Source organism: Sorex fumeus, unplaced genomic scaffold (assembly GCF_029834395.1).
Source record: "Sorex fumeus unplaced genomic scaffold, SorFum_2.1 ptg000086l, whole genome shotgun sequence".
In the NCBI taxonomy this organism is placed as follows: Eukaryota; Metazoa; Chordata; class Mammalia; order Eulipotyphla; family Soricidae; genus Sorex; species Sorex fumeus.
In genome coordinates, this window is record NW_026606143.1 from 37,257,462 (window position 1) to 37,280,366 (window position 22,905).

At 42.7% G+C, this 22,905-nt stretch overlaps 1 protein-coding gene across 1 annotated transcript in view; it reads right to left on the minus strand.

Annotated features, from left to right (window-relative positions):
* Nucleotides 1-1,056: 1,056 nt before the first annotated feature.
* Nucleotides 1,057-22,905, minus strand: part of MOSPD2 (motile sperm domain containing 2) — a 57,900-nt gene continuing 36,051 nt past the window's right edge. The window contains exons 8-15 of the mRNA XM_056131301.1: nt 20,882-21,006; nt 15,403-15,579; nt 14,532-14,629; nt 11,321-11,417; nt 9,916-10,012; nt 8,891-9,020; nt 2,701-2,803; nt 1,057-2,269 (exon numbers count right to left, since the gene is read on the minus strand). Of these exons, the coding sequence (XP_055987276.1) occupies nt 2,132-2,269; nt 2,701-2,803; nt 8,891-9,020; nt 9,916-10,012; nt 11,321-11,417; nt 14,532-14,629; nt 15,403-15,579; nt 20,882-21,006 (965 nt within the window). The 3' untranslated portion in view covers nt 1,057-2,131. The remainder of the gene's footprint in view (nt 2,270-2,700; nt 2,804-8,890; nt 9,021-9,915; nt 10,013-11,320; nt 11,418-14,531; nt 14,630-15,402; nt 15,580-20,881; nt 21,007-22,905) is intronic.

Genomic DNA, 22,905 nt, shown 5'->3' on the forward strand with positions numbered 1-22,905 from the left:
AGGAATATATTTTTTCTTGCAATTGTACAATAAAGTGCTATTAAGTCCAGTCAAAATTAGTGGCAAGATATAAAACGTTTTTATGGTATTATGAACTTTGAGGCTGGGTTAACAGCAATTGGTAGTTTTTAGATTACTTGCAGATCAAGCTAATGACATTTCACGGATGTTTTTGTGAAAAGTTATTTTCATCCTTAGGTGAAAACAGCTCAATTCTTGTTGGTCCTTGGTAATTTGGTCATAAACAGGCAACTGATACGATTAAAAATAACTTAATTGTACAAATTGTGACAAAAATCAACTGATAAACGGAATCAGATCAAATTTAACGAAAAAGATCAGTCAAGAGAGATAACAAAAATTTAAATGCTTTTGATCTATAGTTCAGTTTCAGCAATTCTGATTAGTCACATATAATACACACAACACCAATGATAACATGACATTAGATTCATTTGAACAGACAGCGAGGAAGACTGGTGAGTTGCCGTATTTTTATATAAACCATTAAAAGGACACTGTTAGGACAGTACATTTCAGTATTGACTGTTGCCTTGTTTATTTGCCAAGGAACATGAAACACACAAAGACTTTGGGATTCGATGATACAAAAGCCAAGGATTTTAACATGTACTGGAAGCCCTGTGTGGTCACAGGGAGTCATTACGGATAGTACTTAGGGTGAACTCCAGTCCTTTTCCCGTCTGGAGTTGGCAAACTGAAACAGAAAAACCCAAAGGAAGACAAAGGATCAGAGCAGTGTCCTTTTAAGGTTTTCTTTCCGAGGTTAATTTCAGAGGGATGTGACTGTATCATTCATTTTGCATAATTCAATTTTGGAATTATCAGCCTCTCAAGATGAAAGCCACCCAAACTATACCTCAGAAGAAAAAAAAAATCTCCAAACATAGCTCAATCAAAACTCAGAATTTATTTCACAGCCAGACTATATATATTTTTTGTTCAAATCAGAGATTTACATGTGAACCAACATGGACTGAAACCAGTCATACTAATGAGAAAACACTGATTTCATGATTCTGTGTTCCTGCGGTGGAATTTGGGCAACATTTTCAGTGTGATTATGAAGGCTGAGTATCCAGCATGACAATTAGCCCTGGTCTGAAGGGTTTACAGTCCATCAGGAGTTCAATTTTTCTCTCTTTAATGGAGAACTGACACTTGAACCTCGACTCTCCCCCACTCCCCAGATAGATACGTCAGTCTTCTGTCAAGTGCCCTTCTTATGGGTGATTTTAACAAGGAACTGAAATGTAAACTGTATTGCAAGGCCTCTCAATAACTTTCCCAAACATTTTCTATGTCTTTTCATTCAGAAATCAAGCCAAAGGGGCGCTATCCAGCCAGGGAGCAACAAGGAGCTGTGGAAGAAGGGGAGACCCAACGTTTCCCTTCTGGTCATTATTAACAGTGAAATTCAAGGAAAGTCCAACCAGACTCTTGGCTTTCCAAGTTCTACCCAAGTGGGTGTTCATGAAACGTCTGAGATTAAAAGGCAGGCTATTGAAGAATACGGAATAAGAAACAAAGGCTGAAAGTGGTTTGGCATTGAATGGTTTTACATTCCCAAAGAATATTAAGTATCACCTGGAAATAATTTCCAAAATTACAAAGTCATGATTTACTTAAATTAGTCTATTCCCCGCCCCGCCCAATGTACATATTCTCTATTTACATAGTATAGTATAGAAAAGATACTAAGTTGGCTCCACTACAATAATTCTACCCAAAAAAAGCAGATTACATTTCTTGGCTGCAACAAAGCATGTTACTTATACTTTTTACCATTCGGCTAACGTATATACATTATAAAACGTAAGCTTTACGAACTACTCAAATCAAAAGGAAAAAATAAATTATATTTAAACAATTAATTCACATAACAAAAAATGCCTTACTAACTAGCCTCTGAAATAATCAGCTTCTTTAACATTTCCTTATTCTAGCAGTTCCTCGTCAGGACATGTCTCATTTTCGTTCTAAGTGGTTCTCACACTTCCTGGTAGAAGCACACATGCGCAGCATGGTTAGTAGCATGGTGAAGTTTTGGCTCTGTTACTCTTTCCAACTAATGAGCGAGGAGTCTTGTTTCTACGGAGCACCACCGTCTTTAACTGTGCGACAAATAGAAGAGAGAGATGACGAAAGCAAGGGAGAGCACTGTTACTGAGAGCAGCAGCTGCTGGAACCAGAGACAGCGCTGAACTTGGTCTTCAAGCTTCCTATTACTTTCTAGTATACGACTGAGCTAAAGAGGGAGAAAAGGATGAAAGATTCGAATCAATAAAATCGTAATTATTCAGGTGAGTCACATACAGAAATATCAGACACCCCTCAGACAGGAATATGAGGAATCCAAACATTTGGGAGATGGGGGTCCTTCTACTTTGCAATAATGGCAAGAGGAAATGCAAGGAGAAATTGGTGATCAGAATGTACTTGCTCTCTCTGACATTCAAAGGCACTTTGCTCAGAACATTAAATTCTTTGAACATCCCCCAAGCACCGTGTGCTTTTCTTTCTTGGTCCAGAGGAAAAATGAGGAACTCAGGCTTATCCCTGCTGAGTTGCCTTCCCTTCACAGATCTGTCATTTCTGTGTCAAAGGTTCTTCTTATGTCATAGAGATCTCGTGTCGATTAGCGTGAACAACTTTTAGTTAGGAAGGAGGAGCACTTACTTGTAGAGCTATGTCTTCACTGGTTTTATCGGACTGGCCAAAGGAGTGGTCCTTTAGTATCAGAGTGTTAGGCTTACTGCTCTCGATCACGTGGCATCTTAACCTGTGAAAACCCAAAGGAACCACATTGGGTTGGGGTGGGGGGGCCACTTAAAGTAAGCATTCCGGTCTTTTAAGCTATTTTCTTTGAGTGAAATTCAACTTCTTAACAGCTGGGTGTGCAAGAGGCCCTGGAACCCCTTCCAGTGATTCTTGGACAGAAAGGGCTGTTGGTCAAAGGTAAGAGCCTGAGTATGTGGAGCAACATGGACCCTGCAGTGTCAGGGATTACTCAGTCTACCCCAGGATCAAATTGGGGTTGGCTGCATGCAAGGCATGCACCTTGCCTTTCTGTCTCTGATTTCTTAAAAAATTTTACTGCAATGTTTTTGGTTTGGTTTGGGGGCCACCCCTAGTGGTGCTCTGGGCTTACTCCTGGCTGTGCCCAGGGAATCACTCCTGGCTCTGTGCTGAGATCACTTTTGTCAGGCTTGGGGGACCACATGGGGTACCAGGGATTGAAACTGGGTCGGCGGCCATGTGCAAGGCAAATGCCCTACCTGCTGTACTATTGCTCCAGCCCTTATTAAAGTAAAGTAAAGTAAAGGCCCTCCCGTTGATCATCGATTTGCTCGAGCGGGCCCAGTAACGTCTCCATTGGAGACTTTGTTGTTACTGTGTCTGGCATATCGAATACTCTCGGTAGCTTGCCGGGCTCTCCGAGAGGGGCGGAGGAATCGAACTCGGGTCGGCCATGTTGGCTGCGTGCAAGGCAGACGCCCTACCCGCTGTGCTATCGCTCCAGGCCTTATTGTATTTTTTTAATAGTAGTCAAATATTAAGATAAAAAAGTTAAACAGAACTATATGCAACAGGAGGTGAAAAGATTCCTCTCCCCATATATACCTGGCTACATCAAGCTTAGAGGGAAAGAGCTCAGAATGTACCAAGTAGATTATGCCTTCTTGATATAAGGATTATCTTGTATTTATCTATTGTGGGGTTTGGGGCTACACCTGGCAGTGCTTAGAGCTTATTCTTGTCTTTGTCCTCAGGGATTATTCCTGGTAGGGCTTGAAAAAGAATATTCAAAGACCTTGGCTGACTGCTTTTGTAAGGCTCTTAACGGCATACTGCACGGAACCCAAAGCTCCAGAGCAGAGAAGTCATTTTGTTTCGTTTTAGGTGGAAATCTTCCTGATATAAAGCAAATCGTTTTTTAAGGTGCAACACACAGTTCCCCAGATTAAGAAGACATAACTCACTTACTGGCTTCTCTCCTGAATCGTCTCTAGTTGGCCACTAATTTTTACTATAGCTAGGGTTGGGAAGAAGGCTCAAAGGGATGCATGCACTTTTTTTTTTGCTTTCTGGGTCTCACCTGGCGATGCACAGGGGTTGCTCCTGGTTCTGCACTCAGGAGTTACTCCTGGCGGTGCTCAGGGGACCATATGGGATGCTGGGAATTGAACCTGGGTCGGCCGTGTGCAAGGCAAACGCCCTACCCGCTGTGCTATCTCTCCAGCCCGTGCACGCTTTTTCTACGTGGAAGTTCTGGATTTAATTCCCTGCAGTGCACGTGATACTCCCCCAAACTCCCCCATAGGCTACACTGGGCGCAGAGGTAGTGTAGAAGTGAGGTGCATGTATATATTTAAACCCCTGTGAGCATGAGACGCACATTACCACAACCAAACTTTTAATATGGTCCTATTAAGGAGGCGGAGGAAGGGGGACCTAGGGACATGGGTGGAGGGAACCGGACACTGGTGGTGGGGTTGGTGTGGGAACATTGTATACCTGCAAACCTCTTCTGAGCAACTTTGTAAACCACGGTGCCTTAATAGAAAATTCTTAAAAACTATGTTGTTGCGTGAGCGATCACTCCCTCGGTCCTCAATCAGGGCAATACTGGGATTGACAGCAATTCCATCTTGAAAATCTTTACCAAACCAGAAACGGAGCTCAAGAATTAATTCAAAGTCCACCTAGATTTACCAACCCCAAGCCCCCCCCCCCACTTCATTTCAAAATCCTAAATGGTACTATAAAAGACCAGGACATTGAGAAAATAACTATCTAGTACTTAAGTATAAAAGATAATGCAGACAGTAATTACTAAAAGTCTCTGATAATGAGTAACTGTACCAACTACTCCTAGAAGAAAATCTGGATATATTCTTGAGTCTTTTAAATATAGATTTTCTCTTTTACTTTTTTGGCCACATCAGCTGTGTTTATTCCTGGCTCTGCGCTCAGGGGTCACTCTCCAGTCATTCTGTGCTCTGGGAACCATATGCAGTGCCAGGGAATGGACTATATTAGCTATTAGTCATGAGCACGGAATGTACCTATTTCCTGTACTATCTCTCCAGCTACAGAAACGTACATTTTCTTTTTATCTTTTCTTTTTTTTTGGGGGGGGGCACATCCGGTGGTGCTCAGGGTTAACTTGGCTCGGCACTGAAGGATCACCCTTGGCAAGGCTGGGGGGACCATGCAGGGTGTTGGGGATCAAACCTGGGCTGTATGCAAGGCTAGCACCCTCCCCCTGGTGTACTATCTCTCCAGCCTCTGAAACATAAATTTCTTGTCTTATTTTCTGTAGGTCCTGATATCCAGTTTTCTGAAATGCAAACTTTTGGGAAATGATGCTCATCAAGGAATTATTTGAAAATGAAGAAACAGAAATAAATATATTATTTAAAAATAAAAACTATGACCAGATGAGTAGGTAAACTTATTTCAATGGTCAGAAACACAATTTGTACGCAACTGTTCTTTTATTTTAGTGAGTTGTGATTAATATACCTAATTGACGGCTAACATTTAGAGATTTGAAGTCTCTGTTTATGTGTTTTTCCATCAATATATGTCACAGGCGTGGTATTTTTCCATTTAAAGATGGTACTGCTAAAAACTTCAAAAGCTCTACTTAATTGGCTCCAAGAAAAAGAAGTGCTTATCAAATTAAGTAGACCTAACCCTCTCAAAAAGACAGAAATGAAAAGAAAGAACAAAATCTGAGAAAATCCTTAGTAAATAAAAGCTTGGTTAAATGGTCGGATAAATTAAAATAGGCACGTCTTTAGGGCTGTCAGCATGAGAAATAATGCAGACATGCAACTTGTATCCTGGCTGAACTACTCAATAGCAAGTTATAAAATAAATTTTTGTTTTATCTGTCAGCAAGAAAAACAGCTTGGGCTGAGGGCTGAATTTTTTTGTCTGCTGGGACCAAGTGACTTGACAAAGGGAGATGCAAATCAAAAGAACAAAGAGATATCATCTCACACCACAGAAACTGGCACACATCAAAAAAGAACAAGAACAACCAGTGGTAACGCAGATGTGGGGAGAAAGGAACTTTCTTTCACTGTTGGTGGGAATGCCGACTGGTTCAGCCCTTTTGGAAAACAGTATGGACGATTCTCAAAAAATTGAAATTGAGCTCCTATTTGACCCAGCAATACCACTTCTGGGAATATATCCTGAGGGTGCAAAAAGCATAGTAAAAATGACATCTGCACCTGTATGTTCATTGCAGCATTGTTCACAATAGCCAGAATCTGGAAAAAACCTGAGTGCCTGAGAACAGATGACTGGTTAAAGAAACCTGGGTCCATCCACACAATGGAGTACTATGCAGCTGTTAGGGAAGATGAAGTCATGAAATTTTCTCATACGTGGATGATCATGGAGAGTATCATGCTAAGTAAAATGAGTGAGAAAGAGAGGGACAGACATGGAATGACTGCACTCATTTGTGGAATATAAAATGAATGTCGTCATAAGTCAATGATGGTTGGAGGGATTGCTCAGGATGGGAGATGTGTGCTGAAAGTAGATAAAGGACCAAACATGATGGCCTCTTAGTATCTGTATTGAAAACCATAATGCCCATAAGTAGAGAGAGAGAGAGTACAAGGGAAACTGTCTGCCATAGAAGCAGGGGTAGGGGTGGGATTGGGGGGCAGGGATACTGGGGACATTGGTGGTAGAAAATGTACACTGGTGGAGGGATGGGTGTTTGATCATTGTATGACTGAAACTCGAACATGAAAGCTTTTAAAGTGTAGCTCACGGTGATACAATAAAAAAAGTAAATGGGACAAGTTTTATGTGAATTTTTCAGTCGCCATGTTTTATGGTATGTCTATGTGAAAAACATTCCAACTCTCTGGTAACTTGAACCTTAAGTATTGCTAAGTTAAATGAAATTGAAACAGTATCTTCATCATTTTTAAATAGGTACTTCATCACTAAGCAGTTATCTACTATGTGGTTTCTTATTACAGAGGAATAAAGAATCTTGTTAGGAAACATCTCTTGGGCCAAACTGAAAAATTACAAGAAGAGGAAGCATCTACTTCTAGAAAGGGGCCAATTTATCAGCACATTTTATAATCTAAAGAATAGTGGTGTGGGTTATTCAAAGTCTACCTGAATACCCAATGATATTCATCAAAGACCTTCCGACTGCAAGATACTGTGACTCTGACAAATCTGGAAATTTGGGGCTGGCTGCCCTCACGCCAGGCTTAATGCTCAGCTTTGGTTCTTAACCTTAGCTTTCATTTCATTTGATAAAAACGCCTTACGCTACCCCCAATGTTTCATCCAGCTGCATCAGTACCTCTGAAGTCAGACACAACTCCGCAACTGGCATTTTCAGGAACAAGACTAGTTCCACGATAGATGAAACAACTTTACTAACTCTATTTCTGGCCTAGTGACGATTCTTAGGGAAGCGAAAGGGGTAGAACTGGAGGGGAATAGAATTTGCCACCCTTAGTTATGCTGTGGCAGAAAGACGATCGGGTTGCAAGACTATCTTTTTGTTTTGTTTTGGGGCCACACTGTTGTGGTTTTGGGGGAATCATGTGGTGCTGGAGACCAAAGTTTTACTGAGGATAGAACCAGGGTTGGCTGTGGGCAAAGGAAGTGCCTGAACCTCTGTTCTATCTCTCCAACCCCCTTAATTCTTTTTTTTTCCTTAAATTTTTATTAGTGAAACCCCATGAGGTACAGTTGTAGACTTACAAATTTTTGTGCTTGGGTTTCAGTTATACAATGATCGAATACCCATCCCTCCACCAGTGCCCATTCTCCACCACCACCAGTCCCAGTATCCCTCCCACCCCCCTTCCCCTCATCCCACTCTACCACTGTGGCAGGGCATTCCCTTTTGTTATCTCTCTCCTTTTGAGTGCTGTGGTTTGCAAAAGAGACATTGAGTGGCAATCATGTTCGGTCTAGAGTCTACTTTCAGCATGCATCTCCCATCCTGGGAGGATCCTCCCAACACCCTTTATTTGGTGCTCCCTCCTCTATCTGAGCTGCCTTTTCCCCTAGCGTGTGTAGCTGTCCTCAAAGCCATGGAGTAATCCTCCTGGTACTTATCTCGCCAGCCCCCTTAATTCTTAATTATAAATTATTCTCATCCCTGAGGGACCATTTCCTAAGAACTGCAAATTAACTTCCATCTTTTATACCAGTGTTTCCTTAAGTTTTCCACTATTTCCCAAGCCATGTCTTTGACAAAAGTCAAAGTGAATGAATAAAGCAGGCCCTCTCTTCTCACCTGAAATCTTATATCTGAATGCACCATCCTAAAAACCAATTCAAATCCATCCCCACCTCTTCCCCCTTGAGTTGTCCATGTGGGCACCTCAGATTGTGTATCTAGCAGCCTCCCCTTCTCAAAGGGTCCTTGCTGTAGTTTCAGAGGATGTTCCAATCCCACCCACTACAAACCACGAATCAAACCACCTTCCACCAGCAACGCACCCTTCCCTCCCTAGAAGACCTCAGGCCCTCCCAGTGAGCACTGCAGGAGTCTCACGCCCCGTCTCCTCTGCATCCTGCTCTCCAACACGGAGCTCCTTGCCCCGGAAGTGCTCTCTGTAAGGTCATCAGTGAGTTCTGTTGGAACTCGGGCCCATCCTGATTTGTGCCCTGATGAGTGAGTTTTTTGAGGCCGGGCCCAGCCCTTTTTCATCCCGCACTTGCTGCCTCTCACAGCCCTGGCCCCGAGGAGGCAGCTTGAGCCCTACCTAATGCGAGAGGGCCTGGCTGCTTACCGGTGGAGACCTCCCTGTTTTGCCATGGGGTCCTGCCCGCCTTGGGAGCCCTCGAGGAGAAAGCATACCTGTGCTCCATCACTTTGTTCCTTGGAACTTCTTTCCAGAAATTACTCAGTTCGGCTGTGCCTGTGCCACATGGCTGCTCCATTTCTGCGGCCATGATGAGGAAGCGGTCTTGGGCAGAGACTGTTAAACCTGGATTCCGAAAGCACAATTCACTGTGGGCCCCAGAGATAGCCCCAGATAGGGGTGTAGGAGCTGGCCCTGTTCAATGCCCCACATCACACAGTCTCCCGAGCACTGAATCAGGAGTGGCTCTCAGGCACTGCTGGGTGTGACCCACCCCGCACCCCAGAGGAACGCTTTTTTCCAAACATGCTTTTTTTTCCAAACGCATGTTTCTAAAGGTTTAGATACCTAGTTTGAGGCCGTCTGGAATATAACACCAAGGGGGGAAAGAATATGGAATTACCTTCAAACAGAAGAAACTTGGGGCCAAAGAGATCATATAGGGTACAGTAGGTTATATAGGCTGCGTTACACAGGGCTGACCTGGGCTTTATCCCTAGCATCCCTTAGAGTCTCCTGAGCCCACTAATGACCACTGCTGGGATGGCTCCCACACAAAATGAAATTGGAAAAAGGAGAAACTTCTCCAAAGCAGGGTTTTGCTTTCAGCTATCGCTGTGGTGCCAGGAATCAACCTCAGGGCATCTCCGGCTAAGCCAGACTTCCACACTGAGGACATTATTTTTGAAATTCAATTTCTTTTTTTTTCTTTTTGGGTCACACTCGGTGATGCACAGGGGTACTCCTGCCTCATGTACTCAGAAATTACTTGTGGAGGTGCTCGGGGGACCCTATGGGACTCTGGGACTAGAACCTGGGTCAGCCGTGTGCAAGGCAAACACCATACCCACTGTGCTATCGCTCCAGCCCCTTGAAATTCAATTTCAAGTGGCGTTAGTTTAAACAACTGTATTCCTTGAAAACGTTCTGACCGATTTTCCTGCTGCAAAGGCTTCACAGAAGCATCAGCCTGCCACTCCCACCCTCCATGGCGCCCGCCCGCCTGCAGGAGGTCACGCACCCCCGTGGGGAGACACCACGATGTCAACTGACGCTCCAGGGTCGCAGCTGCTGTTGCTGGGCTTGACTCGGTATTTTTCTGGTGCAGTGGTTCTCACCTGTTTATAAACACAGTGCTCATCTATTAGCCTTTCTGCTTGGGGGGAAACAGCCAAAAAAGAACTTCAAACAAACAGCCAGTTCATGACGTTTATAAGTCAAAGTGAAACCAAAACCAAGCAAGGGCTGGTATCGCAGTTAAGGCACTAGTCTTGGATATGGCAGACTGGTTACCTGTTACCCTCCACCTATTCCCGCAAAAACCCCCAGAAAACCACATTTGTGAATACAAAGAGAATGCATCCTTCCCATCGAGAAGAAACAGGCCTCTCTATTTAAAAGAATTTACGCTCTCAAATTAATCCATAAGGTAAAGGTAAAGGCCCTCCCGTTGATCGTCGATTTGCTCGAGCGGGCCCAGTAACGTCTCCATTGGAGACTTTGTTGTTACTGTGTCTGGCATATCGAATACTCTTGGTAGCTTGCCGGGCTCTCCGAGAGGGGCGGAGGAATTGAACTCGGGTCGGCCATGTTGGCCGCTTGTAAGGCGAACGCCCTACCCACTGTGCTATCTGGGTTAAATATTGCGTCCGCTAATTGCCTCCCTTTAACAGATGAAAATTGAATGCACACTAGAGTGCAAACTACATAATGTTCAGGAACAAAAAACAGTAGTTTAGTCAAAGGACATCCTAGTTAAATCTAAATTAGTTTATTTAAGGAAGCAGTAAGTAAAGTAAAGGCCCTCCCATTGATCATCGATTTGCTCGAGCGGGCCCAGTAACGTCTCCATTGGAGACTTTGTTGTTACTGTGCTTGGCATATCGAATACGTCACGGGGAGCTTGCCAGGCTCTGCCGTGCGGGCGAGATACTCTCGGTAGCTTGCCGGGCTCTCCGAGAGGGGCGGAGGAATCGAACTCGGGTCGGCCAGTAAAACCTGGTCTTCCTCCACTTAGCACTCAGGATCTGGCTGGTAACCAGTAGAAACTAGACTCTGAATATACCACACTTGGAAGAAAGTAGAGCTTCAATGAATTGTTACAGTTTTAGCTTTCACTGTGGTTGTGAATTAAATTATCCATTTAATGATGAGTGATTTTCTTTGGATTTTTAAATTACAATAAACATTAAATCGCTGGACTAACTTGCATATTTGCCTAGCACTATACATTAAAAACTGAGATATTCATCTGAGGGAAAATTTTACATAAGCTACATCCCCATGGTTAGAACTAGCAGGCAGTAAAACACATCTAAATACAATCACAAATAAAACCAAGTTCATAAAGGTTAGTCTTTGCTTTAAGTGACATGTTTAAAAATCACTTTCCATGTCATACCTCCATACATCTTCCAGATAGTTACCTTAAAAGCCACAATATTTTTAGTCACATTTGTCAATATTATTAAAGTTTTCTTCTCTCCAGAGCCTGCACTTCCAAAATACAATTCTTCCGCTGGGCTAAGTCATGACAAAGACATAAGTCATTTATATTATTCAAAACAAATGACAGTGTAATCATTTACAGAAAGAAAATTATCCGGCTAATACTCATGTTCATTTGTACAGAGATTTCATCAAAGAAGAAAAGATTATAAAACAACTACCTAATATATTTTGCCTCTTAATCCTATTGATCCAATGCCTGGTATATAAAAAGTCTACAAAAAGTATATAAAAAGGCTTCCCTCAAGATCAAAGCAAAATAGGAAGGAATAGACAATAAAAAGATTTTGGATTTGGTCTATTATTAGCACTATCTGTTTTTTCAGACCCTCGTCACTTTTATTGCAGTAATGTCTTCATGTGGCTAATTTATAAATAAATCTTCATCGCAGGCCAGTATGTATAGTAAAAGCCACGGTATGTACAAGGCTCAGGACTGTCTAACGTTGCAGGCACCTGCTGGGGGTCTTGGAAAGTGCGTCCATATAATGTTGCACTTCTAGAACTGCAAGGACATGCTAAGGGACCAAATATATTTAGACTTTACATCATACAGTTGTAGAGCCCGTGGGACTGGACATATCCGTACATTGTGATATACATGTTTTTATGTGTTGATATGACGATGCTTAAGAATTCCTTCTAAGATCTGCTTCTCTACGACATCCTTGCTAGTTATCTGGAATTCTGTTTTCCTGCATCCTCCACTTAAACTTATAGCATCATCTTAAGGTTCATCAGTTTAGCTCTTTGGAAGGTTCCACAGGTAACAAGTCAGAGAAAGACATACTGTAATTTCAACTTTCTCTAATGACAAGCAGATCAGGAGCAGATTTTCATATGCCAGCAGAGTGCAGTTTCCAAAGGAAGTTCATTGGAGGTGTATTTAAGTAACAATTTCTTACTATTTAAAGCCACTGACTAATTGGGAAGGAGAGAATTAAAGACAACAGTTGGGGTAGAAAGTGCAGAAAACCTTATCAAAGAGTGAGTGAGTCTCATATGTAAGAGTCACTATTACTCCTGGCTGCTGCAATGTCTGACTGGAAACACAGTGAAAAGCCTTGAGCTCAGTTTGGAGAGCTGAATCCCACAGCCAAACTGGATCGGGTGCTTTTATACAGCGAGAAGGTCAGGAACTTTCTTTTAGATAGAGGCAGAGTCTTCAAGTAGCCCTTGACTCGGAAGGTCCTCTTTTTTTAAAAAAAAAATATTTGTAATGCTTTTTGGGTCACACCCGGGAATGCACAGGGGTTACTCCTGGTTCCGCACTCTGGAATTAGTTCTGGTGGTGCTCAGGGGACCATGTGGGATGCTGGAAATAGAACCCGGGTTGGCTGCGTGCAAGGCAAACGCCCTACCCACTGTGCTATTGCTCCAGACTTGGAAGTTCCTCTTGAAATAGATGCGCTTGGTTATCAGAAAGGTGGGCCTACAGGAGGGACTTATTCAGCCAGATCCCACTTTCTCAGGAGGGTTCTTCCCAGCTTTGGAGAGGAGGGTCACTTAGCATGATTGCTGACTTCCTTCTCAGAAAGATCAGGTGGTTACAGAGCTCAGTAACCGGCACAGAAACCCTGTGAACCGCTGCAGAGACAGATGTTGGTTGGGCTGCGGAGCGTGAGAATCTGTTCTGGCTTTCCCTGGGGTGGAGACAGGGAGTGGCAGGGCCCAAAGTGCTGCCCCAGAGACTGCCCCGCCCCTGGCTTTCTTCAGCTTGACTTCACCCTTTATAAACCAGGAGTGATGGTTTTGACAGACCTCCAAGGGCAAAAACTGAAGAAGCAAGTTCTGCGCCAGTAGGGGGCCAAAATATATTTGCATATATTTATTATGTATGCACTATAGTTGCTTATATAAATATATATATACATATATAAATGTGGTAATAAGCAACAAAGAAAACTTAGAAGACAACAACCCTTTTCTCTCTCAGATTCAGTTTTTTAAAATGTGGCTGTATTGTTCAGAAAAGACAAATGGGACAAAATTACATAGAAAGGTTTCAATATATAGGATAAAATAATACTTTCGCTTGTCACCAAATAAAGCTGGTATGGAAACAGGATGAAAAGATTACCCAAAAGAAGCATCATTAGCAACAAAAAGATATTTACATAATGACAAAAACAATGCTGAAATTTTTTTTTGTCAAATAACCTAGAAACGAAAATAGAGATAGGCTAAAACTTGAGTTGAATAAAAACTTTTTTTCTTAACTCAGCTTTGGCTTCTGGAAGGTCAAATCGATAAATGCCATTTCTGGCATCCTCAATGTTTTTTGCAAGACTAATAATATCAGTAAAAAGAGAAATGGCATTCAGATTAACTGCTAATAATCAATATTCACTTTTATTGCCTAATGTAGGATAAGGGCCCTTTCAATAAAATTAGTGGGATGAACACCTTAAATGTTTACTATATCTGGAGACCAAGGTAAATCTTCACATAACCATTATGTTTGTATTTCCATTCTTTAAAAAACAGTACTATGTGTGGAGCAGAGGATAGGTAAGACAGAGAAGGGAACAGTATGACAATAACAGCTGGACATGATCATGGTAGACAAGAACTGAGTGCTGAAAGTAGGTAAAGAGACATGACAACCTTTCAGGCTATGTATTGCAGACCACAATGAGGAGATCAGAGAGGAGAGGAAGAGAGAGAGGAGAGGGAGGAGAAGAGAGAAGGGAGAGGAAAAGACAGAGAGAGGAGAGGAGAAGAGAAAGGGGAAAGGAGGAGAGAGAGAGGGGGGAGTGAAGAAGAGAGAGGGGAGAAGAAAAGAGAGAGGAGGAGAGAGAAAGAAAGAGAGAGAGAGAGGAGAGAGAGAGAGAGAGAGAGAGAGAGAGAGAGAGAGAGAGAGAAGAAAACTGCCTGCCATAGAGGCAGGGGGTTGGGGATAATGGGAGGAAACCTGGGGACACTGGTGGAGGGATGGGTATTTGAACACTGTGTAACTGAAGTCTAATCATGAACAGCTTTGTAAGGATCTATCTCAGTGATTCAATAAAGAAGTAAATAAATAAATAAATAAAAATAAAAAAACCAGTACAGAGGCCTGCTTGATTTTAAGTTCTTACAAGATGATTAAGTTATAAAAGCATAGCTAATAAAATCCTTGAGTGTTACCTGATGTGTAGTAAGGGCCCTTTAAACACACTCAGTGGTTTCTTGAAAGTTTTCGTTTTGGAATCAACTTTTTCGCTTTCTTCTTTAGTTATGTTGATCTGAAGACAACACATGAAGCAAAGAAATTTCGTTTCACAATGACAGATGAGCGAGTTATTTGGTAAAAAAGTAAACACGACATTGGGTTCAATGCAAATTGCACTCTGACAAATTTATTGTCTCAATTATATGCTTAATGAACTTTATCACGACCATTAACATAGTTGAGAGTCTTTTATAAATAGGTCACTGTAGAAAATACAAACTGCTCCTTTCCTAAGGAGTCTTTAAATGTGTTCTAAATTATATTTATCAAGCCACTGATGATTCACAGAATGATGACAATTAAGTGCTTATTTTATAAATGAGAGGGCTGGGATTTGGCAAGAGTGCCAAGAACCCCACTGGGAGTGGCCTGCCCCCTGTTCCCCAGCACCAGTTCTGTGGGTCCCCTAAAACAAAAAAAAAATAAGAGGAAGTACTTGAAAGTGAAGTTCAAATGAATTCGTTTTTATTCTGTATAAATAAAAAAGTATTTTAGGTAGAATGATCCCTTCCAGGTATTTCCTGCCACTTTTTATACGAGATAGAGAATCCGGTAAAACCATTCCCTCCATGTACTTCCTGCTGATTGTTCTACCAGGGATGGAATCAGTCTTCAACACTCTCGGGCACTAGCAGCCACCAAGTGCCACCTACCTCTTTCTTTACACAGAGGTGAGGAAGGACAGCAAGGGAAGTGAACCGCTCCCAATGGCTTAGCCAGGTAAGTGGGAGAACTGGGGGCTAAGCCACGTGATTTGGCTTAGTTTCATTTTACTGTTAACATTACCTTTTTGGTAGCTGATGCTGGTTCTTCATTAGAAACTGTTTCCAAGGTTTCTTTACTATCACTCTCGGTGTCTTCTTTACTTGAGCCTTCATCCTCGCTGGCGATTGGCCCATTTTCACACAGGGGGGTCTGAAAGTCGTCATCTACTAGGGGAGGGTAGCTGTATTTAAAAGGGTCCTACGAGAAAGGAATGTTGGAGCAGCCTATTAAAGAGGTGAGAGAGGAATCATCCCCTTACTAAAGTTAACACATATTCCACCGGCCGAGAGATCAGACTCGATTATATTGTAACACGTCAAACAAAAGGAGCATTTTCAAGTGGGAAGGGCAATAAGTGGTATGGGGACACAGGCTAGCCTTTGGGAGAAATGCTAATTGAATCTTTAAGCTAACTCTTTTTTCAATTTTTTTTTGTTTTTTGGGTCATACCCAGCAATGCACAGGGGTTACTCCTGCCTCATGCACTCAGGAATTCCTCCTGGCAGTGCTTGGGGGACCATATGGGATGATGGGATTCGAACCTGGGTCGGCCATGTGCAAGGCAAACACCCTACCCACTGTGCTATTGCTCCAGCTCCTATAAGTTCACTCTTAATACTAAAAAGAATTCCAAGAAGATAAAAGCTTTCAATATACATGTGTAGATAACTATGATTGTATTGAGGGGAGCATCCCTGGTGATGCCTGGGGGTCCATGTAGTTCGAGTGATCACACATGAGTCACCTGCCTGCAAAGCACGTGCTCCAGTTCTTCGAGTGAGCAACCTGGTTCCTGTACCTACGCATGTTTAAAGCCACATAAATATAATAACGCTATATAAAGTGATTTAAAAAACACTGGTGTAACTCAGCAAATCAAATACCAACAAACTAAATACTTTACCAACTGAAAAATATTAAAAACGAAAGGCCTGGGAGATGGCACCAGGTGATAAGCACATGTTCTGCATGTAGGAACTCTGGGTTTGAGCCTCTGGTTCAATCCCTGGCAATGGTCCCACGTGGCCGTTGGAGCACTGCTAAGTTTGACTCAAAAAACAAAACTAGAAAGGAGAAAATTGTATATATATTTTAAAAAGACCACAACTGATGGGGTATGGTGCTGCCAGCAGGTCAATGTGAACCTGTGAGATGAGCGCATCAGCAGCCTGATGGTGCCTTCATACTTCTAGACACTCCAAAATTGCTGCTATGCCTCTGGCCAGACCCCAACAACTTGGGGCCAAGTTTACTAAGAAAGTAAGTGGCCAAAAGTTAGGTATGTGGGAGACACACCCACAAACCACCTCTGGCTCAGCTATATAATTGGAGGCAAGATCTCTCTGGTTCCTAATCAAACTGCTTAACGGCCATGATCCCAGAGACTCAGAAACAAATCTGAACCCAGCAGCTTTTGGCAGAAATGCACCTGGTCCTCACAGTAGGTTACTGGTGCCGGGCCACCCCAGGGGGGAAAGGGTGCTGTCCCTCCGCCTGCTCCCTCTTGGCGGCTTGGTGGTTGCCATCCTCCAGAGGCCATTGGACAGTCAGGTTTGGGCCCGCAGTGACAAGACATGCAGGGCCTCGCGGGATGGGGGTGGAGCCGGCCCTTTCCTCCCTGCCTCAACAAGACCCCAAATCGCCACCCATGAACGGCCTCTGGCTCCTGATCAAGCTGCTTAATGGCCATGATCCCAGAGACTCAGGAACAAATCTCAGAACCCAGCAGGTTTTGGCAGAAATCCCTCCAGATTCAATTGTTAAAATTTCGGAATTCCAAAATCGTCTGGCCACTACTGCGGCCATGTGACATCATATGTTATTCATAATCAGCAATAGAAAACAAATTGTCTATCGTTGCCTTTTTTTTTTGGCAGAACTGAGTATTGGGGTAAAATCCCAAATAATAATGGTGGGTCTGGAGTCGAAACATTGAATGTAATCAAAGTAGAGAGAGTAATGTGGAAGTCATCTGCCCCACAGGTAGGGGGAGGGTGTGGGATTGGGGTATACTAGGGTTTTTGGTGGTGGAGAATGGGAACTGGTGAAGGTGCGGGTGTTTCATTGTATGACCAAGACTTAAACCCGAAAGCTTTGTAACTGCTCTCATGGTGATTCAATAAATAAAATTATAAAAGGGGAAAAAAAGTAAGATGTAGTTCATGCCCAATTCAATTATCTTAATCAATGGCTGAATAACTAGCAATACTCCTACATTCTAAAAAAAAACTGAGAAAATATGTACCACACATGTCAGAAATAGAAAAAACCTTTTGTTAACAAAAATGACCCTTAACCAATGGAGGTCAGGGGCACTTCGGGGTGCCAATACTGGCCCAAATATCCGCATACAAAGTTTGACTTCACTAAATCTTAAGGACAGTCACCCCTTGCAACTACAGGGGATCGATTCAGGACTCTTTTCACTTGTGGGTTCTGAGCTACAAATATTCTTGGTTGGCTGAGCCCATGATTATGAAATCTGCAGATACAGAAGACTGCTTGTTGAAAAAAATCTATATATGTGACTTGCACAGTTCTTACTCAGGCGGCTAGTAGTAACTCTACAGACAAACCACCCAAAGTCATAACCAACAGAACCAGGATAAAAGGAATGATGAGTTTGTAGTAAAATCAAAGCTTGTCTTTTAAATTATTTTTAAAACCCCCACAATATCACTTACAAGAAATGTAAATGATTTTATTTCTAAAAGCTCATCTGTACAAACCACCATATGGGTGTACCAAGAGTTACTTACAGTGATAGTCATTTTGGCAACATTAGTAATGGCAAAAGATTAGAAAACAACTGATGGCCGTTGAAATGGAATTCATTAAATACACTGATATATCCTCAAAGTGAAATCTTCTGCCACAGTTAAAAGCAATAAGGTGCTTGAGAGATAGTATAGGGGATAGGGTGTTTGCCTTGGATGAGGTTGGCATGGATTTAATCCCTAGCACTATCCATGGTTTCCTGAGCACCACCAGAAATGATCCCTGAGCACAGGTCAGCAGTAAGACATGAACATCACTAGATGTGGCCCCAAAACCCAAACCAAAAATCAGAATGGAAAGACAGCACAAAGCGTAGGGGTGCATGCTTTACACCCAGTAGGCCTGGTTCGATTCCTGGCACCACAGGGTTCCCTGAGCACAGAGCCTGGAGTGTGTGACCCCCAAATAAACAAACAAAATTCAGACTTCTATATTCAAAATAGTGCACCCTGAAATCAAATATGACCAGGACACAACAAAACAATATATGGGGTTCACTGGCTATTCGTGAACAAAAGAATGGTTAGGAAATCTCTGGGAGGAGGAAGAGCAGTGGCTGCCTGTAGGAAGCGGCAGTGGGGGCGGGGTCTCACTGTGCTGCTAAACTTTGCTCATGCTTCATTTCCTAACAGAGGCCACTTCCGGCAGTCCTGGAAGGCCATGTATGCTGAGGATCAAACTCAGTGCCTTAAACCACATCGTCTAGGCTCTTTAAAAAAATTGTGGGGGTATCCATACCCCGCAAGCTAAAAAGCTCCTGGACTCACCTTCTCTTCAGACACAACAAATCAGCAATTCTGTGGATCAAGCCCTTTTCAGGGAGTGGACAGGAGAATCATCAGAAAGGGGGCCCAAGACCTGGTACCAAGGTTAAGCCTAGCAGGAGGTTGCAAAAGTGACCGCTAGGCCCTGATCACGGCAGGGCATGGAGCCCAAACAAAAACAACAAAGAAAGCATCTGTAGGGAAGAAAAGGTTGAAGAGCATCTTGCCACACCCAGGCAGAGTCCCCCTCTCTAGGGACTGAGGGGCTGCCTTGGCCCCATCCCCTTGGTGGGATAGTGCACAGGACTCAATTCTAAGGAAATATGGACAGACCCCTGGGCAGGATTTACAGGAGATGAGGAAGGAGTGACAGGTCTGCCCCCGGAACAGGACACTGCAGAGAGAGGAGCAGGGCCCTATTCCTCTGTGATTCATGCCCTGCTTGGGGCTCGGGGAAAACTGCATCTGGTCTGAGTTCCCTCTGAGGATTGTACGGGGAGTGCTGGTCCACAGCATCCCCGGAACACCCCTCCCTCCCGCATCTAAAGATGCTCCACTATTCCAGTCCGGGCCTGCAGGCCTAGCCCACAGCCTCCCACAGCCTCCAGGAGGAAGCTGTGGGCTCAGCCCCAGTCTGAAAAGGCCAAGGGAACACCTCCTTCTGCAGAAGCTAAGCCCCAGAGCTGACAAGTACATGCAGAGCCTTTCAGCAGTCCCTGGGGAGGCTGGTGCCCAAGGCACCCTGCAGCCACCTCCAAGGTTCCCGCAGCTCTAGAGGCTGACTTCCCTGGCAGCCACATGGTACTGAGGAGTCAGCCTCCATAGCAGCAGAGAGCCCAGCACGGGGGCCAACAAGTCAATACACCAGGAATGGGAAAGAGAGAGGTTTCACAGGACCCCTGGGAGTAGAGTGCCAAGACAAAACGAGGGCACAGAGGTATAAAGCCCAAATGACAGAAGGAGACAAAGTCCTAGGGGAAGTTCCTAATCCAAACAGAGACAATCACCAGTGTGCGTGGATGAGCTGAAAAACAAAGGCCAACTTTCTGCTCTGTACAGGAAGCCATCCAAGAAAGAGTCAGAGCAAAACACTCATGACTGAAAAACAATCCTAGAAGCAAATGGGTACAGGTCAGTAAAAACAGACTTTGGTTCAAAAAAGTAAGAAGAAATATGGATGGATGGATGTTATATGAAAAATGAGGAGTCAATTCATCAAGAAGACAGAACAGTCACTACTGCATATTTACCAAACAGAGTAGTGTTGAAACATATAATTATTAACAGAACTAGAGCCACTGATAATGCCGATATAATAGCAGGGTGTTGAACATTCCATTCAGATCAGGGGAATGTCGGCCAGACAGAAAACTGACAAGGAAACAATAAGCAGATGGACTGAGCAGACATATATAGAATGCATATGTGTTCGCATCACACATTTATGATTCACTTCTAGACAATAGAATACTATACACAAGAGGAAGACAGCCTCTCACAGATTCATTTGAAATGCTAAGTTCTGAAGACAAGAGGATTTGCAAGATCACCTCTTGCTTCGGAAAGATGGGGAGGAAAGAATACATACATTTGCTTATATTTATCACGCATGCACTAAAGTTGCTTCTATAGACAATATATATTCTGGAAATTACTCTAAAGAAGGGAACTTGAGAGAGGAACCAAATGTTTGGGAGAGCAGCAGAGAGACTCTTTGCCAAAGATGCGTTTCTGAATATTGGACACTTTTTCCATTTAGAAACATGCAGATGTATAATCAATTCCAAACTGAGATGTTTAAAACTGAAACAAAATCTGTCAGTAGCATTGCGTGCTGTGTTAGAGTATCTGTGGTCCTTCTTTGTTTGCTAGGACACTGGTTTCCCTTTTCCCTTGAACAAAGAATTCAGCCCTGTTAAGGCCTGACTTTGGAAAGCTCTTCCCGGCAATCGACTTACAGTTCCGCCCATGTGTGGGGGCAGGTACTCAACGCTCACGTAGTCCTGAACTTCGTTTTTACCCGTAAACTTCAATAAACTCACAGCCTCAGGACCCAGCCAGGATTTCACAATTTTGAAAGCAGCTGAAGGGGAGAAAAAAAAAGTCACTTCATTATATTCTTTTCATTCATCCTTCTGCTCAATTTTCCTACATGTGCCCTAATCCAAGTGCCCTAAAAAGAATTTTGTCTATACCTGTGTTTCTCTAAGGCTGCATACTTAGTATGCCACGGTTCCGGTGGACAGTTAGATTGTGAATGCTCTTGATGGGTTACGATTGTTTCAAGAAGATGGAGGAAGAGCCAATTACCCCGATGCTCATCAATAAACGACAGCATCAGGGGTTTGGCCTCTGCCCAAATCCTTCAAGGATCCCACAGCTAAGATTTCCAGAAAATGAATCAAACAGCATTGTGATTTCAGAGAACCATGATATCATAGTGGGGAAAGAGTCATTGCTTACGCTTCTGATACAGCCCTGATCTGAAATACCTCAGACGGGAAGTAGTTCTCCCTTCTCTTGGGGATATGAGCAGGACCCAAATTTTTGTTCTAATGCTAACTTCTTCCTCCAAGCTCTGTAGCTTATGTAACTGCAGAGGAACTTTTAGGAGCTGCCAGAGGAAACTGTCTTCAAAGACACGGTACAATAATTTTCATCTCGTTCTGTCAGTGTTTCTTATTTTTGCTTATTTTCTAAACCTTGGTTCCATCCTGACAGTTTAAGCCCCTTCAAAGGACATTAAGAGAGGAATACTGTATTGCATTATATTTGTAAAAATGTCATTGGGAAAAAAATCTGGGGATAAAATAGCATGATAAGCATTAAATAGTTCAGAAAATTGCCTTTTAACTTTAGCTAATCATGTTTCATTTTTTTTACATGACACTTAACTTGTCATTTATTTCAATTAAAGTCTGCAAATCGACATGTTTGAAGCTATGCTACTGGAATAAACTAAAGTGTATAATTACATTTCTTAAGTTTTGAGATATGACTTGATTTATAAAATTCACCCTTTTAAAGTACATACTTCAAAGGTTTTTAGTATATCTGCAGAGTTGTACAACCTTTACTGGTATCTAATTGTAGGCAATTTTTATTACACCAAAAAAGAAACCGTCACCCACTGGAAATCTCTACTATTTTCGCCAGCTTTCATTTCCTGGCAATCACCCATCAATTTTCCATCTTGATGGGTGAGCCAGTTTTGGTTGGACATTTCATAAGTGGCGTAATGAAATATGTAGTTTTTCTAACATGGTTCATTTGGTGAGTTTTCAAGGTTCCTGAAAGACACAGCAAGTATGTATTCAATTCTTTTTTTTTGAGGGGCCCACAACTGGTGGTGCACAGGGGAACATATACGGTGCCATGGATGGAACCTGGGTTGGCCACATGCAAGGTAAGCACCTATTCCTTATATTCTATCTCTCCAATCCTCAATTCTTTGATTATGGCTGAAAAATATTTCATTTTCTTACTCTACAGTGAAAGGCAAACGCCCTACTGCTGTGCTCTGACGTATTCAATATGCCAAACACAGTAACAACAAGTCTCAAAATGGAGACGTTACTGGACCCGCTTGAGCAAATCGATGAATAACGGGAGGACAGTGACAGTGACAGTGACTCTACAGCATTTGTTTATCCATCTGTTTACTGATGATCATTCTGGTTGCTACTACTTTTTACTTTTATGAATAAAGCTGCATCTGTGTGTGTGTGTGTGTGTGTTTATACTTTCCCTATACCCATACCACAGTATCCTACACTTACACTTAAAGTTCTAGGGTGAGTTTTAAAATGAGGAAGTGCAAGTCTTCCAATTTTGTTCTTTCCCAAGTTTACTTTTTACTATTCTGTCTTGATTTGCCGTGTATATTACGCCACCTGCAAACACAGTTCTTATTCCTTCTCGTCCTGCTTAAGATACCTGTTTTCTTTTGCTTCCTTAAGTGTTTTGATAATACAGATAACGA